A 19,753-nucleotide genomic window follows, 5' to 3' on the forward strand; every position below is an offset into this window, starting at 1 on the left:
TATTTAGTCTGGATGTAGGTACATTCGTTGTATCAAAAGTTTGCTCGTATTAAAGAAGGGAAAAAAGTTTTCGATGTTATTTTAAATAACTTTATCTAATGTTCATCGAAACGACGTCGTTTTGGGGTTGAAAAATTAAAAAATTAGAGTGATAAAGACTATTATAACCCTGAAATAAATTAAAATTACAAAAATACCATGATTTCCGTCCCAAAACGACGTTGTTTTGATGAACATTAGATAAAGTTATCTAAAGTAACATCAGAAAAAACAAACTCATTAAAGAATTACCTATTGCTACTTGTAAGAAAATATTTTTCAATAGGAGTGGAGTATGTTGAGATGAGAGCATATGTTCAATTTTTCCTAGTATTATTTTTGGGAGGAATTTAAAATTTTAATTCTGGACCCGCTCCGAACTTTGGATTAGTCCATAAAGAATCTATGAAATCAGTTGGGGATGGGGGATTAAAAAAAGTTTTCAAACAAAAAAACTGTACGAATCTCAATGATAAAAAAAAATGATAATATGGGTAAGTAACCTAAACAGAATACAAGGTAAAAATTGAGTGGAAGTAATTGTAATAATTAATGAAAAATATTTAAATGTTAAATGATACATCTGTAAGTTGATACACTCCAGAAAAATTAAAATTAAGGAGGTAAGAGAACTGAGTATTTGACCTTTTTATCAGTGTTTCCCATAAAGTTTTTAAGATTTATCATTTTCGTTACTTTAAGGGGTGTTTGATAGGATGTGAAAAAAAATTTCCTAGAAAAATTGAGTGGAGAAAATTATTTGACTATATTTAGTAAGAGGTGAAATAAAAGTATGGTTGGGAAATTTTTTTTTTCTATCATTTGTTTTTCCATATAAAATGGTTATGGAAGATTACCATTGATGAGGTAGAATTTTTTTTTCCCATACAATGAAAAAATTAACATACAATATCAGTAAAATTAACTTAACATTTTCAGGAAAAAAAATTTCCATCATATTCTCAAAAATTATTTTTTTTTGGTAAAAAAAAATTCTCTTTTATCAAACACCTCTGGGTATGGGTATTAATATAGACACAAGACAGATGCTGTCACCATAAAATGTGTAAGTCTCTTATTAAAAGCATTATTTTGGTACTTGTTTAAGTAAATAGTTATATATAAAAAAAATTATACTGAATTGTTAAATATTTATCAGTTATTTTTTTTTTAAATAAATTCCTCATAAGACTAAGAGTTTAATGTTAATGAAAATAAATTCTCTCATATAAAAAAATGATTATGTGGAAATATCACAATCATACAAAGGTGAATCAACGGTTATAATTTTTTTAACTTAATTATAAAATAACCAAATTTTAGAAATTACCTTAAAAGATAACAGAACAATTATTATTCTAATGTAAAATATTTTTTATAATATCATCTAATTTATATTGACATCTTATTTAAAAAATTTGACTTTGTTAATAATTACATCGAATTTCAAATTCATTACACAATGGGTAACATATCGGTCAATATACTTGTAACTTGTAAATCTTCCGTATGTTAACAGTGGCGGATCCAGGGATTTTTCCTGGCTAAAAATTAAATATTTGTTCTCTCTTCAAAGATAATATATGGGAGGCCAAAATACGAATAATTAAATATTTGTGTCTGTTTGAATCCTCTCTTTTTTAAGCTAGAAGCTACTTGTAAGCATAAACTAGGCCAAATATATTTTGAGAAAAGTTCTTATAATGAAAAACTCTTTCTTTATAATGAAGAAAAATGCCGAAAGCTAAAAGTTCCTGGGAGGAAATTTTTTTAAGCTCTTATCTGTTTTTCTTGAATTATGTGTTTTTTTTTTTTAAATGAAGAGTTATAAAGATAGATATAGAGATAATTTTCTTAAAATATGTGTTTTTAAGTAACTTTTAAACTAATTTTTTTTGTAATTACCAAACAACTTTTAACTTTTTAAGCTCTCTTTTTAGCTTTAGCTTATAAGTAACTTCTAACTTAAAAATAAGAGGATCCAAACAGGCTCTTAGAGTAATTTGTAAAAAAAAAAATTGTAAACAGATCTTTCCCATAATTTAATACTAATTCTATATGCTAATTGTTACCACCAAGTCTGCGCCAACAAGAATTTGAACTGCACTCTTTCTTATTTTTTTTGTTTTGTTCATTTCGTTAACTTTCGTTGTGTTTTGTTCATTTCGTTAACTTTCGTTGAGGGAAAAAAAATGCATTCAGAGTTAGAGGAGTTTCAATAGATATAGGACCTGAGAATATAAAGAAACTCTATAAATTCTGCGTGAGAGAAAACTACTTCACATTAATGGAGAGGAAAAATGGAGATTTTTTGCATTATACTTATGTTAGAAAAATTTCTTCAAATTTTGGGGGGCGGCCGCCTACCCTAGCCCCTTTCGGTCCGCTCTTGTATGTTAATGAACAATACAAAATTAATACCTAATATTTGTCAATTTTAAATACAATATTCTTAACTCTACATATTTTATAATAGAAAAATATTAGTTTTTTTTTTTGGTAAATAGAAAAATATTAGTTTTAGAAGTAAATAGTAAGGTAGCAAAGTAATGTTTGCTTGTCACATCTATTAGTTCTCTTTATCACCTTACCTTTTGTTGGAAATCTAGACAAGAATAGAATGTGAAACAAAAAATTTTCCTTTTAATATTGCTTCGTAATTGATATGGGTATCTGACTGATATTAACATTAATACTTGAATATACAGGATTTTTTTTTTATAGTGTTCACATTTTCATAGGTTACGATATTTTTAACTTTATTCAGCCTTAAGTAGAACTTTGGTGGTGGTTTCATGGAAATGAAAGTCTTTTGTTGATACTTGGTTTTGAATTCTTTAAAGTGTTTGCCTTTTCGTGCCTGCCATTTTGTCCTCTATGGAATTTATATATATTATCCCTCTGCAACATATTGCACGTGATAAGAGCTTTGAAGATAAGAATAAATGATACAAGCAATTCCGATTAACTAAGATTTTAGATTTAAATGTTTCTGAATAATTTTTTTTTTTTTTGGAAGAGCCAATTCCATCATAATATAAATGTTCTTGATTCAAACAAGATTGTCTCCCGAACACCTGTAGTTTATTAAAAAAAAAAGAATAATAAATTACTAATCAATAATTTTTAAGGCATTTTGAAAAAATATATTGAATTTTAGAATAATATTTGTAATAGTTATTTTCTTGATAATTTAATTGTACATATTTTGTTTGAACAAAAATGTATTTACATTTCAGATAAAAAAAAATTAGAGTGATAATTTATACTATTTAACGAATCAAAATTAAATCATTCTTTTAAAACGATTTTGGAATTCTAGAAGAATGAAATGTTGGTTATTTTTTATGTTGTTACCTTGCCAAGTTGTCATATATCCTGTCGTTACCAGAAATTTCATAATTTTTTCCAGTTCTAATATGTGAAATGTGAGCTAACCTCTCTAACTGTGATTTTCTTATTTCTTTACTTTATGAAAATTGCAGCAATGAATTAATAACAAAAATTTCTCAATTCATAATGGAGATTTGTGCGATTTATTTCACCAATCTAAATTTTAATAGCATTTTTTATATTCTTGTGTGTAAAATTTAGTACATTTTGATAAATTACTTTTAAGAGATAAAATATTGAGTTATTGTAATTTACATAACTTCTAAAACAGAGAATAAAGTTTTATTTTTCTAACCTGCATTAGGGCCATGACCTAATTAAGACACATATTGAACCATGTAACATATTTTTTTCCTACCTAACTTCTCCCAACTTCCTTAAGATTCATTTTAAAATATTTGAAATTTTAGAGATTCCGAAGGTGTTTTTTAAAATGACAGAGACGATACATATTATCATCATCTTGGAATATAATAAAGGAACAGACTAATTATTAGAGACCTTGAGCTGGATTTGGAAATACGTCAAACAACATAATAATAGAATATATTTTCTTCATTTACTCCTAGGAGTTTGGCAAAGTGGTCCTTGCTGATTTGATTTTTACTTTCTAAAGAGTAATATTATTTGCACAATATACAAAAATGGCTCTTCTCAATTAAATTTATAGATTTATTGTTTCTCATTTGTTATAGGAAATACACACACATAAAAATATATAAGATCTATATTTTTTTATTTCTCTCACTTCTTCTTACTTGGATCTATATTAGTCCCACACACTTTTATAAGTATATAGAAGATAAATTTATATCATACAACTCTCATGTTGCAAGAGACAAATTATCTTAAACAATACATAAAAAAATGTATGAGACCCACTAAGGAGAAGAGAGAAAACAAAAATAAGTGGGTTTCATTGACTGTTTTGTGTGTACATTAGACAAAAGACGATATCCCCATATATATATATATATATATATATATATATATATATATATATATATATATGAGAAAAACATTTCTCCGGCAGCTTGAGACAAGTTTATCTCTGGCAACTCCAAAACTACGTTGTTTGTTTATTTATTTCTTTATATTAATTGATTCACCTTTCAATGGTTATTATTCCATTTTTTTCTCTATTCCTTTATCACTATTGGTCCATCTTTGTATGGTTATGATTTAAGTATCCGGCGATAACATTATCTCAAGCAGCTTGAGAAACGATAAGCCCTATATATATATATATATATATATATATATATATATATATATATATATATATAGGAAGAATTATTTCTACAGCCACTTTAGATAAGCTTTTCTATAGCTACCCATTTATAAAATTATAACATTAAAATTGCTTTTTTTTTCTCTCTCCACGTCAGCAGACAGGTTCTGAAAAGTAAATGAGGAGAGAAAAAAAAGTAATTTTAATGTTATAACTATGTTCTCCCGGGAGAACATAGTTATAAAAGGTAGCTGTAGATAAGCTTATCTAAAGTGGCTGCAGAAATGTTCACCTATATATATATATATATATATATATATATATATATATATATATATATATATATATATATATATATATATATATATATATATATATATAGGGACATGTTCTTTTTACACCAGTGTAAGATTAATAAGTCTTATACCATATCTTAACCTTTGATGGACGAAAATCATCGGTTGGTATTTGTAGTATAATTAATGATTAATTAATATTAATTAATTCCTATGATTTCCTAAATTATAACTGTTGTATGCACGGAAATCAACGTTTGAGATGTGGTGTAAGACTTATTAGTCTTATATCGGTGTAAAATGATCCTGATCCATATATATATATATATATGACATTTTTCTACAGTGAATGTAGATAAGTTATCTACATTCACTCTCAAAACGACGTCGTTTCAAGTTGAAAAGTTAAAAAATTATAATAAAAAAGACTATTATAATCCTGAAATAAATTATAATTATAAAAATATCTTGATTTCTATCTCTAAACAATATCATTTTTGGCTCAATATAAAAAAAATAACCCTCCATATATATATATATATATATATATATATATATATATTCTAGTTTAGTGAATAAATCTTCTATATATCGGATGTATGTATATCCGACTCAAAAGAAGAAACTTTCTTGAGATTTAAATGTAAATAGAAATAAAAGAATGGAATAAAAAGGAAAAAAAACTTTTCCCAATTGAAAAAAATGATGTACCGACGTACATCGGATGTGCAGAAGATTAACTTTTATGGGACGTTTGCTATCAAGTATTTTGTAAAATTTTCGAGAAATTTAATTTTTCTAAATTTTTAATTTTTGAATATTATCATAAACTCAATATTTTTATTATATTTTTGAAAATTGAGATTTTCAGATAAATTTTTTTTTTTCCTCTACCAAACGTTATCTTAACTCTAATTTAGCAATCTCACATATTGCTTAGGTCATGTCCCATCAGCTAACAGTTAACACCTGGATTCTATAACTTCGGCGAAGTCTTCATAAATCATAAGTGAGGAGGTAGCTTGTTTTTGGATGCCTACTTTCCTTTACCAAGAGGGACCACAGGAATGAATGGGTGCAATGACTTGCCCTGTCTGTGAAATATAAAGATTAAACCAATGCATATATATATATATATATATATATATATATATATATATATATATATATATATATATATATATATATATTATTCATATATTCCATTTGTTGATATATTTATATGAGCGTTAAAGTCTTTATAAATAATACTTACGCTCTTTTTATCATTTCCAACATATAAGAAGGAACCATAAAAAACTAAAAAAAAAAAACCCACAAATAAGATCAATAATAAACCCAACAATTTTTATGAAAATGGGTGAGATTATATATATTTCAAAATTTAAATTTAAAATTATTTTTTTATGAAGGAGTAAAATCATGTATATTATAATAGATCTACCTACCAAAAATTAAATTAGAGAAAAGTGCTGGAGCGCCCACCCTACTTGCGAACATAAGAGTATATATACAATTATCTCCTAGATAATTATAGTAATTAGAAAATGGCTCTTCGTTAGGGGTGTCAATATGGGTTGACACGACACGAATTCGACACGACACGAATACATCAACACGAACACGACACGAATTTTCATTCGTGTCAAAATCTTCAACACTGACACGACACGAATTTTTTGCGGGTTGACACGACACGACACGAATAACACGCAAAATAGGGGACAAAACGGTAATTAACAAAAAAAATTTAAAAAATAGATCGAAAATAAATAAAAAATTAAAAAATAATAATAAAAAAATAAAAAAATAATAATTAAAAATAATACGGGTCGACACGAATACGAATTCATAAACACGAACACGACACGAATTTTTTGCGTGTCATTTTTTCCAACACGAACACGACACGAATTTTTTTACGGGTCAACCCGAACACGAATTTTCGTGTCGTGTCGTGTCGCGGGTCGACCCGCGTGTCAAAACCCATATTGACACCCCTACTCTTCATATGGATTTTTTTACCCTTTTGTTCTTTATTAATTATTTAATAATTATTTTGTTTCTTATTCAGAACTATCTACCAATCTGTCCCTCTTTAATTGATTAAATCAAAAATTTAATCGATTAAATGATCAAAATAGGTAAAAATTGTTGACTTGAAGATTTAGTCGATTAAATCTCCCTATTTAATCGACTAAATCTCCTATACATAAGGTTGTTCTTCTGAAAGAGGAAGATTTAATCGATTAAGTTAAAGATTTAATCGATTAAATCTTCATCTGACCATTTAATCGATTAAATTTTTGATTTAATCGATTAAATTTTTGATTTAATCGATTAAAGAGGGACAAATTGATAGATAATTTGCAATAAGAGACAAAATAGTTATTAAATAATTAATGAGGAGCAAAAAGGTGAAAAAACATCTTCACATGTCTATATTTGAGAGTACATATATGTGAGTAATTAGGCTTTTTGACCCATGTAAAAAAAATATTTTTTCTGATTAATTCAAATTCAAATATTTTATCAAAGTATTACATTGTGATGTGTACGAGAACATGTGCACTTAAATCATGCATGAAAGAAATGTGCGACTTGTGATACGCAGCACGTGCATGACACAAATGACATATCTCTCTCAAATTGTATTGTTTTAGTATAATATTTAAATTTTAAATTCATGAAAAAACATATTTTTCTTCTTCTATTATTATAATAAGGAGCATGTTATATTTACAAATTTTTTACTTATAAAATTTTACAATATATTATGTCTAATTAGTCATACACTCTTGATTGAAGTCTGATCAATTATATTTAATATAATTTGTAAATGACTTTAATGTTTTTACAGTGAATGTAAATAAGTTATCTACATTCGCTCTCAAAATGACGTCGTTTTGAGTTAAAAATTAAAAAGTTATAATAAAAAAAATTACTATAATCCTAACATAAATTATAATTACAAAAATAACTGAACTTCTGTCTCAAAATGATATTATTTTGAACTCAATATAGATAAATTATCTACATTAACAATAAAAAAAACAAACCTTTTATAAATTTATAAATAAAAAATTTATAAATATAATCCTATCTAATTATGCCTAGGACACAAAATCTTCTTTCGCACCTCGAACTGAATCGTAACTAAGCTACAATAGCTTCAACTCTTTCCACGTGTTCTTCCCAGCTTAATTAACACCCACCATTGAGGGATTGTTGCGCCCAACTAACACGTGCCTCGTGCACGTGGCTTCTGCTAGGTTAACCTCTCACATTCGTTTCACTGCTTTTGCTGACAAAACGACAAAAAAAGCCAACAATTCTGCAAACGGCGGAAGCCACGTCAATACGCTAATGGCAGTTAGTTGGCAAATAACATAAGAGGGGACAAACGAAACGGCAAGAACGACAACCGGCTTGGTCTTTGTAGTGGGCCCCACGTGTTTCGTGGACACATCATGATTCAATGACAGGTGTCCTAGTTAGGCAAGACTAATTTATTCTATATTTTAATAGTTTGTTACTTTCTTTAGTATCAATTATTGTTTTTATTTTATTATTATCAAATTGAAAGCAAAGATTCTTTCCTAGACCTACTCAGAATAGAAATAAATTATGTTAGGCTTAGCAATCCTTATTTTACACAATATTAAAATATTTTATTAGAAATCGAATTTTAACGGAAGAAATTTCTTTGCACTACCGTCTATTATTACTCTTTTCACACAATTAGTAATTTTAATGTATTGAAAATGTAAAAATATACACCTCGATAAAATTATATATCATCATATCATTTATGAGCTATAAATATTAATATAGCTAAATTCATGAATGAAGAGTCCATACAAAATTAGAATATAAGTAAAAATTTTAATAAAATAGTTGCAGTTAGGTCAACTCAAAATTAAATATAATTAAAATATAGTCGTAATTAGGTTAACTCACTGAGTCACTGTCGCTGAATGGGGTCCATTTGGAGGGGCATGAAAATTTTTCTTTTGAAAATAAATGGATATGTAGAAGCATTATGTCCAAATTACCCTGGCTTATGATTCTTGTAAATATTAATTTAACATGATTTAACAAATATTTGTTTATACTTAATTTCACAATAAATATTTAAAATTTATTAAATATAACCAATGATTAATAAGTAAATAAAGTAAGTATCAAAGTAATCTCCGCAAAATTTTCTAATAATTATTTTTGTCCTTAAAAGAGAGCTGAATTTACATCATTTTAGTTCCTAAATGAAAGATGACATCAATTTAGTTAGTGAAACATAGAAAGTAATATTAACTTAGTTACTCTTTAAAAAAAAAAACTTTGATCTTCCGTTAAAACACTGTACGTGACATGTTAAGTGCTATTATGCCATGATTCTTGATACCTTAATTAGCAACCGTGTGGATATTTTTATCAACAAATTCAGTCTCCAAATATATATATATATATATATATATATATATATATATATATATATATATATATATAGAGAGAGATAGGATCTTTTGACATCAGTGTCAAATTTGAAGTTTGACACCTCATTTCAAAGCCGTTAGATCAAAAAAGATCAATGGTGTCACATGTTTACAAATCAAAGTCGTTGATCTTTTTTTTATCTAATGACTCTTAGATGATGTATCAAATTTCAAATTTGACACTGGTGTCAAAGGATCCTACCTCATATATATATATATATATATATATATATATATACGAGTTTATATTTGAAAGCATTAAATATTCATATATATACTTGAAAGCATTAAATCCATTGAATCATAACCATATAAAGGATGAAAGCATTAAATGTGAGAAATCATAATTATACACCTGACGTTATTGTACGTAAAGCGACTGCAGAAATGATTTTAATATATATATATATATATATATATATATATATATAAAACCTAATTCCAATTTCAAAACTGAACAATAACTATAATTATAGTCCCAAAGGTAAACATTGTTGAAAGCAAAGGAGAAGTTTCAAGCTAGCGAGTTGATCTTGGGTGCTTGCATTAGGGACTTTGACTCTAGTGGAATTGTTAAGGATAGTTTTCAATGTGGGGTCAATTTTGATTGTCACGGGCTTTGGCTACTGGATTAAAATCATAGAGTTTTAGAAAGTGGGTTCAGGCCTCAGGGTTGAGTTGAGTGAGACTACGGTTACAAATATAGATAGGTGACATCAGTTTAGTTTCTAAAAGATAAAGTTAAAAGATGGTTGAAATCAAGTTAGTTCTTCAAACATCATGGCTGTGCTGCTCTAACTTCCGGCCGATTCAAAAATTAATGATTATTTCTATAAATTAATATCAGATTTTTCAGTGTGTTTTATTTTCATTCACATATTTTCTAGAAAAATTTTTCAGGAGGTTATCCATCTCAAAATTGCTTCAAGTTAAGCATGCTTAACTATGAAGTTCTTAAGTTATGGATTACCGAAAAATAGATGCATCTTGTTAGTATATGTAGTATCAATTAATTCTTATAAGTTATCCTCAATTGTATAGTCTTATACTTGCACAATCTCTGAAATTCTTGTCTTTCGGGTGTTGATTTGATTCATTCATGTACCATTGCTGGAAGCTTGCTAGTAGCTGCTCATTGTCTATGCTCCTTCGCACCGTGTCTTTTCACATCGATGATCACTTCTCGCCCTCGTCAACACCCGAGATGTTAGTTTGAGGATTTCAAGGAAAGATTCAATCTTGTATAGGTGAATCAAAACAAAGGAAGTGTGGTTTTTGGTATATAAGGATTTCACTTTTGTGAGGCAGAGAGAATGAAGTTGGTGTTTGTTTGTATGGTCTGTTGGGTGAGGTTACATTAATGATTTTATATATCTCAACACACTCTCTAACACGAAAGTCCATTGGGTTTGAAGAGTGTACGATACACAAACCCACCTACTTGTGCGTAGAAAGAAGAAAGTGGGAGGACGGTGGGGATCGAACCCGGTATACCGAAGCTCTCTGATATAATGTAAAGAACCATTTCAACCCAAAACTTTAAGGTGTTGGGTGAGGCTACATTAATAATTTTATATATCTAAGTGTGTCAATAGAAAATTAAAGAGTGACTTGGGAGATTAAAAAAACTGTCATGTAAATACCAAGATAGTAATAAACTTGACATAAAAGCACATAATGTGTCAAGTAGCACTAAGTTAAATAACATCTTAATGGAACGACTAGCATAATGTCACTTTTTATGTTTTAAAAAAGTCAAATATCTTACGAAAATCAAATTAATGTAAACCAATTCGAGTAGCAAAGTAGTAATTTACTATTTACTTTAATATCCAAGTACCATGTTCCAAATTTAGTATCATAAGCGGAGTTGAAGTCAGTACATAAAACAAACTTGTCCCTTTTTAATGTAATACAAGTTCTAATAAATATAAATGAGTAAATGAAATAAGTATATATTAATTAAGGGAAGGATGTTGTAATCAACAATTAGAGTTACTACTAATATTACTATCAATCAATTTTATCGGTTAGATCGACTATATTGATTTAACGATTTTATTTATTTCTATCTTTGTATGGTTATGATTCTCCATATTTAATATTTTATATTTATTTCTACCTTTATATAGTTATGATTTCTCATATTTAATGCTTTCACATTAAATATGAGAAATAATAACCATACAAAGATGAAAATAAATATAACTGTTGGATCAAGTAATATAATGATTAAGTAAGATATCGTTATCACGAGGATTATGTTTCAAGCACTAATTCACTACTTCAGCTTAAGTTGGACAATCAAAATTGGATAAACATAATTGATCTAACGGTAAAATTGATTGATAGTAACATTGATAGTAACTACTCTAATTAGTTGTTATAATATCCTATTCTATTAATTAATTATAAAGTCATTAAATGGATATTTAGACATAGCATTGAAAATTACATACTAGTTTTTAGATATTATTCATTTTTCCCCCCTTTCTTCATCATTTCATATATTCTAGATTGAACTAGACGACAAAAGGAGGAAGCTTGATGAACTTTTCAACAAAGTTTCTATTGAGGTCACATTCTATAACGGAGGAAAGAGTTAGAAAAGGGGCCATTTTTGTCAACACATCATTGTTCTTACATTACACTCAAGTTATTAGGTAATTTAGGTTTACATATTTTATTTTCTTTTTGTTTTCTTCCAAAGGGGAGACATCAGACATGGACAACGGACCTTTGCGTGAAGTGTAAATAAAATATATTTCTTGCATTTCCTTTTTCTCAATAAAAAAATAAAACAAAAACCTTATTTTATTTCCTTAATATTCGTAATTGTTAATTCTTATTCTCATCACTGCATCATGCTTCATTGTCTCTCCTAAGGTTGCAGACATAGAGAGAGAGAGAGAGAATGGGTCTCATCTCAATGCAATTCAGGTTCTGAAAACCAAAAGCTTCCCATAGTAAGTTCTTCCAAAGTTTATGGCTTTATGCTCTTACATCACAAGATCTCTAGCTTTGATTCATATTTGACTAGAACGTTCTGAAGGGTGTTTTTGATTTTGCTTGTTTTTGGGTTTTCCTTTATTATAATTGTTTGTGAGAAATGGGAATTTTCTTTTCAGTTGGTGTGTTTGGTTGGCAAGAAAACATGAGAAAAGCAATTTTGATTTTTGAGTTTTCTGTCTAGTAATGAAAGGGGGTAGTCATCACTTTGTTCTCATACAATATAGAATTTCAGGGTAGCTATAAATAATAAAATTCCCAGCTCAAGAACACTGAACTTGATCCAGCCCAAGTCCTTTTGGGGTTATCTGAGTGGAGGGTAAGTCTTCAAATTCGATTATGTTCTTGTAATCCTTAGCATCTTCTCTTTTTCTATATATAAATTTATGGAATTTGATTATGTTCTTGTGCATCTATGATTTTGAAATTGTTGTTGTCTCTTTGTTTGGTTCAAGTTCCGGGGAAAACTTGTGCTAAGATGCCAGGGAAACCTGAAACTGATGATTGGCGAGTAGAGCATGGTGAGCAGATTCAGTTTCAATCTTCCATTTACTCTCATCAGCCTTGGTGGCATAGAGTGAGGGAAAATGCCTCCAAATCATCTTCAACAGATCAGCTAAATGGTTCAATCATGAATGGTTTCACACTTTCAGAGACCAATGAAGGCCTATCTAAGGGAATTGGTCTCAATAAACAAAGGCAACCAATGGTTTCTCCTTCACTGTCTGGAACTGATAAATCAGGTGTCTGTGTTTTAGACTTTTGCTTGATAGTAATGCATTTTTGTTTCTTCTCCTTTTTTTGGTTAATCTGTTCATTTGAATTAACCAGCATGCTTGTGTCAGTTTTTCTATCATCTGTTTTAATAGTCTGAGTTGACATAATTTCAAGTCAATTGCACTTTGCCACCCTGATTTATCAAACCAATTGGGCTTTTCAGCCTAATTAATAAAAATATAAAAGTATGCATTTTACCCCCTTCTTAACAATGACCCCCTTGCCTTTCAAATTAGGGTTAATTCTCATAATTAAGAAAAACTTATATACAGCAGGTAACTTTTTAAAGGAAATATCAATTAATGATTTTCTGATTATGTTCAAAGTAAGGAATTTGTGTCTCCAATGATGATGACTTTTGATTTGTAAATTAAGAATTCACCAGAAACTTAATGTGTCTCTGCACATACATTAGCATAGTATATGAGTATGATATTTATGGAAAAATTTCTTATGATCTCAGGTGGGGATGTTGCTAAAGAGCACCAAAACATCAAACATGCCCTGTCCTCAACCCCTTTTACCATGGACAAACACCTTGGTCCAAATTCCCAGATGAAACTTGTTGGTCATTCAATTGTAAGATCTTGGAACTAATTTTTCTAAGATATGTAGGAATAGTGAACTTTTGTCATCCACTGCATGAGCCTTTAATTTATAGTTGAGTTTATACCTCAAATCTCTCACATTATATGTCAATTTTCTTTTCTTTGTTTCTCTACTAGCTCTTTTTTTTTTGGGATTATGGAATCTGACACTCTACTATATCTATGGGGTGTAAAAATAAAGATTATAAGCTTCCTCAATATGTGATGCAGGTCTTAACACCTTATCCTTATTCAGATGCACAGTATGGTGGAATCTTGACTACTTATGGGCAACAAGCTATGGTATGCCATCTGCAATTTTAAATACAGTGTTTATGAAATTCGTTCTCACTTGAACAAGTCTCTTTTTTTATCTGTAGACCAAAACTGATCCTCCTTTGCTCCTTTGGAAAGAGAAATTGTTTATTTCTTTTGTTTGGTGTCTAGTATAGATATTTTGTGCACTTATATTTGTGCATAAGATGCTTATTCACAAATTAAAACATTATTATTTATTTTTGACAGAAAAGGGTTGCTATAAAACAATAACTAGTCTCTTAGCCTGTGCCAGGACTTTATATATCAATATTTATAATTATTCTGAATATATTTTATAACTATTTTCTAATGATAAATTAGTTTATAAAGTGAATATATATGTAATATATTTATTTATTTTCTGGGAAAAAATTATTTCTTTTTATTTATATATATTTTTTCTTCTGATGATGTGTCTTAACTTGTTTGCACATTAATATTTGTAGTTAGTTTTTTTTTTCTAAATATAGTTTATAAATATTTATGTGATGATAATTGAATGTGCGAGCTCCATATATTTTATTTTTGACTTTGATAATAAACTTTTAAAAAGTTTTATTTGTATATTTTTCATGATTGTGTGCTGCTAATTCAATATTTTGAACTATAACTTTATTCTATACATCATTCTTTTGTAACTATATAAAGAATGAATAAAAATAATAATCACATAGTAGTTTCGAAGCATTGGGAGAATCATATCCATAAAAGTATTAAATGGGGATACTAGCATACTAATATTTGCATTTAGTTTTTTTAAATGATTTTTTTTTTTTTGAATTTTTATGTAATAATTTGGTATATGTTTGTTCTTTTATTAGTTTTTTGTTCAGCACACTATAAGGGAAGCAAATACTTGTGCAGATTGGTTAGCAAACTTTATTATTGATCATGGTAATCAGGATGACCGATTAGTGTGGGGGGAGCCTCCTCCTGGACTAATCCCGCTTCTTAATGCTGATATGGCGAGTGTGGGAAGACCTCGTGTCTTAGGTTGTAATTCGTAGTTTTTTCCGGTTTTGTTTTTGTTGTTTTGGGGGCTTAGTCCTCCTTTTCCTTACCAAAAAAAAAAAAAAAAAAAAGGAGGGCAAGTCTTGAAGTAGAGTAAGGTTGCTCCTTGTGACCTTCCGGTCACAGGTTCGAGTCTGTGAAACAGTCTCTTTGCAAAAATATAAGGGTAAGGCTGCATACAATTGACCATTACCCCTACCCTCACAAGTCCGGGGGCTTTGTGCACCGTGCTTTGCCCCTTTTTAATTTTTTTTCTTTCTTTCATAGAACACTAATTAAAGGGGGTGAACCGGAGCAGTGGTAAAATTGTTCTTCTATGACCGAAAGGTCATGGGTTCGAATCTAGGTAACAGCCTCTTTGCAATTATGTAAGGGTAAGACTGCGTTCAAGAATTACCTCCACCCCATACTCGCTATTCAGGTTTAACGGGGATTGGATTCTTTTCATAGAACACTAATTGTAAAGTTTATTTGTAACTTTTTCCATTATTGTATGTCCTTGAGTAGTTAATGATTTATTTATAAGGTTGTTTCATGGGAGGATGCCACATTGGCACTTCATATGATGTGGCATTACGAGGTTTGTGAGAATCTACCTTCATATATTTTATATGAATATTGATATAGATTATGTAAGCGAGAAGATATAGCTTGTCACTATTCAGTTTGAAGTAATTTGAGCATATCAGCAATGGTGTGGTAACAATAAGCTTGGAAATGCCTTTGGTTGTATGTCGAGGTTCTTTTTGTTTTCCATGACATTCTGTAAAGCTAAACCTTTCACATCGTTGTAACTGTAACCACTGCATAAGTGTCATCTTTATGATGGTAGCACTTCCTTTTGAGAAGGCTTTCTTTCTCTTCATGAATTTTTGTATCACAATTTAAATTCAACCCCTTTTCCCCTTCTTTTTTTCCTCGGGCTTTTTGTCTTTTAATATTCTTGTTGAACCAAGTAAATGCAATACTATATTGATACTTTTCTCCTAGTCCTAACAGCTATTGGCATAATGCTAGATAAACCCTCAGTTATATGGAATGCATCATGCGAGAATGCCTTTGCCGCTCGAAATGGAAGAGGAGCCTGTTTATGTCAATGCAAAGCAGTATCATGGTATTTTGAGGCGAAGACAGTCCCGTGCTAAGGCCGAGCTTGAAAAGAAAGTGATTAAAGCTAGAAAGGTATGATCGATATCTATCTTAGGAAGGGAAGCATATAACTAGGAGGACGTGGTCTCTACTATCCAGAAAAAAAATATATAATGAAAGTATGAAAACAGAAATGAAGAAAAAATAGCTGTAAAATTAAAATCCATTTACAGCAATAGGTTACTACTAGAATGAGGATTATGCATTCATAGCCTTAATGTTGCGGCTTTTATCATGCTTCTTATTTCCATTTGTTTTGTATTTCATACTTGTTCTGATAATCTACTTGACCATCTCGATATCATGTATAGATTTAGGCAATTGAAAATTATTTACCATGTCTTGGACTATATGCTGAGCTGCCTATATTAGTTTAGTTTTCACGATTTCTTTGGTTATTTTGCTTTCTATTAGGTTTGATTCTTGTGAAAATCTGATAGAAAAGACAATGGAAAATTAATTTTGTTTCCTGCTTTGCCTGTTGCTCTGTGATGCAGCAAGCAGCAGGATTCAAGTTAATGTCTTTTAAATTCTCAAATTTGACATCTTTATGGTATTGACAAATTAACATCCTGTTAAATTAGGTGGAAATCTATCTTTAAATGCCAAGATTTGTTTTGGTAGAAAAAGAAAAGACATAAAAAACTGGAGGATATGAAAACATCTGTAGACAAGGCTTAAATGTAAACTCGGAAAAACATTATCAAATGTGAGAAGGGCATGAGATCTCTTTGATGTATGTTAGAATAACAACCCTTAAAAAGGCCATATATCAAAGATAAGCCAAATAAAGAATTATGTTATTATGAAAATATGGAGTTTCTAGAAATTTTATGACAGTATTTTAGAGAAGGTCCTGTGTAAAATTGTGTTCAGAATGTTGGGAATTCAAGTGTGAGTGATAAAAAGTCTTTCATCGAAAAGGAATGGGCTAAGCATGGTACATATAAGTGAAAGAACCCATTAACCCAATACCTTAAGGTTTTGGGTTGAGATGTGGTGTCGGACCCTCTTGTTGTGGGTTGCTTAGGCCCCTTATTGTCAGACCCGCTGTCCAACCCAGAATACTTTAGCAATTTTCACTATCAGGAATTCATAACAGTCAAAGTGTTCTTTAATTGACTATTAGGTTTATGTATTAGTTGGTGTCAAGAACCAAATTTCTTAAAAGATTAAGTTGTTACGCGAAGGCACCGGTTCTATTTTATATTTGGATTTCCAGTTCTATGAAGACACAAAAAAGAAACGAAAATGTGTGGTGTATGCTTGCAAAGCCTATAAAACATCTCTGCTCTATTCTTATGAAGTCCCTAGTTCTTGTAATACATTTCTTACCAAAAGCAAGCAAACTTTCCTATAGATGACCTTCAAATCCACATTCAATTATATAGTTCTGAAATTCCTGGAATTGATTTCGGAATTGCATTCATCCATACTTGAGTTGTGCAATATGTTTTAAGCCAAGACTTGTGTTACTAATCATCTGCCCTGAAGTTAATGAGCATCTTTGTTAAACCTTGCAAAAGTAACTCTCAAGTTACTATTTCAGGTCAAAAATACTTTGGAAGGAAATTTTGATTTTTCGCTTTCAAGTTTTACAATTAAGGGTAAAAGAGGAGGCATATAGTAGATAGCTAGATTGAATATTTCATTTGTAAGCTAAAATAAAATACTGAGAGAGGAATACTCTTAAGTAATCTTGTGGAGTGGACTAGTCTAGCATTGTGGTTTCTGGACACATGATTATGGTCAGGTAGTGGGGTGCAATATCATGAATGTCCATGATTTTTTTTGGACTTGACAATGTCTCACACTGGTAAGGTTTTTGTTTGAATGTTTTGTATTCATATAATTTTACTTCTCTCATTTCTTGCCATTTGTGTAGAATCATTCATATTCATATGTGTTTCATTTATTTCTTACAGCCATATCTCCATGAATCCCGTCACCAACATGCTATGAGAAGGGCAAGGGGCAATGGAGGCCGCTTTCTCAATACAAAGAAGCTCGAAGATAACAATTCCGATGCCACTTTAGAAAAAGGCCACAATACTGGTGCAAACCCTTCAACAACCTCACCTACCGCTCAACATTTGTTAACCAACAATGAGAATCTAGGCTCATCAAATGCGTCACAGTCCGGGGTTCAGGACATGCACAAAGTGCTGAGTTTCAACATTGGTTACCATGATGGTAATGGTCGTACAACACTGTACCATTCACAGTTAAATGGAAGAAATGAAGGAGACTGCTTTGGTAAAGAGAGGGAAATCATGCGCATGCGTATGCATGGAGCCCCAAATGGGGCTATTAAATAACACTTCCCTCTGAGTTGGTGGGGTTCCTCAGCCATACAGCAATAGTTAGGTACTAGAAACTTGAAATAGATTAAGGTTTGGTTGAATTTCTCTCAAAGTCTTATATAAGGTTCATCATATATTGCAGGTGAAGATGAAGGGCTTTGTCTCATCCACTTGGAGGAAACCACCCTTATGATGTTGTAACTCGAAGGCAATTCATTCTTGGCTCAGTTAATTAAAGTGGTGAGACCAGAAAGGAAGATACATGGTACACTCCATGCCTTGTTTGGTCTCCCCTTGCTTCTGTTTCTTTTCACAAGTCCATTTGTAAAATGGATGACAGAAAGAAAAGAAAAAACACTTTGGTTTGTTAACTTTTTCAAGTTAATATTTTAATCTCGGTTTGAAGGTTCATAAAACTGTTGACTGACTTGTGTGACATATACTCCACTAGATCTTAAAACATTACTCTCTTTTATCCCATCTCTCCTTCCACATATTATCCTTAATTGGTACTTATATACTACATAGTAGTTTGCTTTGATGCTCGTGTTTCCATATGAAATTGTTAACCCCATTATTCTATGGTGGTTGTGCATGCCCATAATTTTTGGATCTTGTTTCACCCTATACATGTGGGAAGTGCTAAATGGAATTCAAATTTGCTGGGGAAACCTGGCCTTGCTGAATAAAATTAATGATATTATAAAAAAAAGATTGGAACTTAATTTTCTTTTTTACAAAAAAAGTTAGTTAAAAAGGGTGAAAGAAAAGTTGCTCAAGAATTTTTGTGCAAGTGGCACAAAAAGTTGCTTGCACTTTACCTCTCTGTCTCTCCTCTTCATGTTTTAGGTTATATACATATTTTTTAACGAACAAAAGAAGAAATAAAAAAAAAGTGTGGTCCACATCTTAAAGGGGCTCCCTCGGGAACCTTGGCAATCTTAATTTTAAGAGTTTAAGGTTACATTTGATTTCAATGCCCATCCCATCACCCTTCTTGGTTGATACCAAGCTTTCTGAGGGTTCTATTATTTCTCATGTATAGTAATTTTTTTCACTTGTATTATTATTATTATTATTATTATTATTTATTATTGTTCATAGCATCCGTTCTTGAAAATCATTTTTTTTTTTATAGATTTTT

The 19,753-nt window shown here is 29.9% G+C and overlaps 1 protein-coding gene across 5 annotated transcripts; it reads left to right on the forward strand.

Annotated features, from left to right (window-relative positions):
- Nucleotides 1–12,312: 12,312 nt before the first annotated feature.
- On the forward strand, nucleotides 12,313–19,137 carry LOC133314969 (nuclear transcription factor Y subunit A-1-like). Of its 5 annotated transcripts, none has more exons than XM_061516539.1 (8): nucleotides 12,313–12,421; nucleotides 12,700–12,783; nucleotides 12,920–13,207; nucleotides 13,705–13,820; nucleotides 14,060–14,131; nucleotides 16,175–16,339; nucleotides 18,232–18,668; nucleotides 18,752–19,137. In XM_061516539.1, exons 3-7 carry the CDS (start codon nucleotides 12,943–12,945, stop codon nucleotides 18,622–18,624), a joined length of 1,011 nt encoding a protein of 336 aa, XP_061372523.1. In that variant the 5' UTR covers nucleotides 12,313–12,421; nucleotides 12,700–12,783; nucleotides 12,920–12,942; the 3' UTR covers nucleotides 18,625–18,668; nucleotides 18,752–19,137. The 5 variants fall into 5 exon arrangements, with proteins under 5 accessions (XP_061372523.1, XP_061372530.1, XP_061372502.1 ...); XM_061516546.1 differs by having other exon boundaries at nucleotides 16,187–16,339; nucleotides 18,232–18,673; XM_061516518.1 differs by having other exon boundaries at nucleotides 18,232–18,673; nucleotides 18,752–19,136.
- The last annotated feature ends 616 nt before the right edge of the window (nucleotides 19,138–19,753 follow it).

This window comes from Gastrolobium bilobum, unplaced genomic scaffold, assembly GCF_033153095.1.
Source record: "Gastrolobium bilobum isolate Gb01-03AN ecotype WA unplaced genomic scaffold, APGP_CSIRO_Gbil_v1 utg6435, whole genome shotgun sequence".
NCBI lineage: Eukaryota > Viridiplantae > Streptophyta > Magnoliopsida > Fabales > Fabaceae > Gastrolobium > Gastrolobium bilobum.

Excerpts from the sequence above, each read along its gene's own strand:
- LOC133314969 (XM_061516539.1), top strand. The coding sequence starts at position 12,943 with ATGCCAGGGAAACCTGAAACTGATGATTGGCGAGTAGAGCATGGTGAG. Across the intron at positions 13,208-13,704 it reads GTCTGGAACTGATAAATCAG|GTGGGGATGTTGCTAAAGAG; the intron begins GTGTCTGTGTTT and ends TTATGATCTCAG. Across the intron at positions 14,132-16,174 it reads CTTATGGGCAACAAGCTATG|ATAAACCCTCAGTTATATGG; the intron begins GTATGCCATCTG and ends GCATAATGCTAG.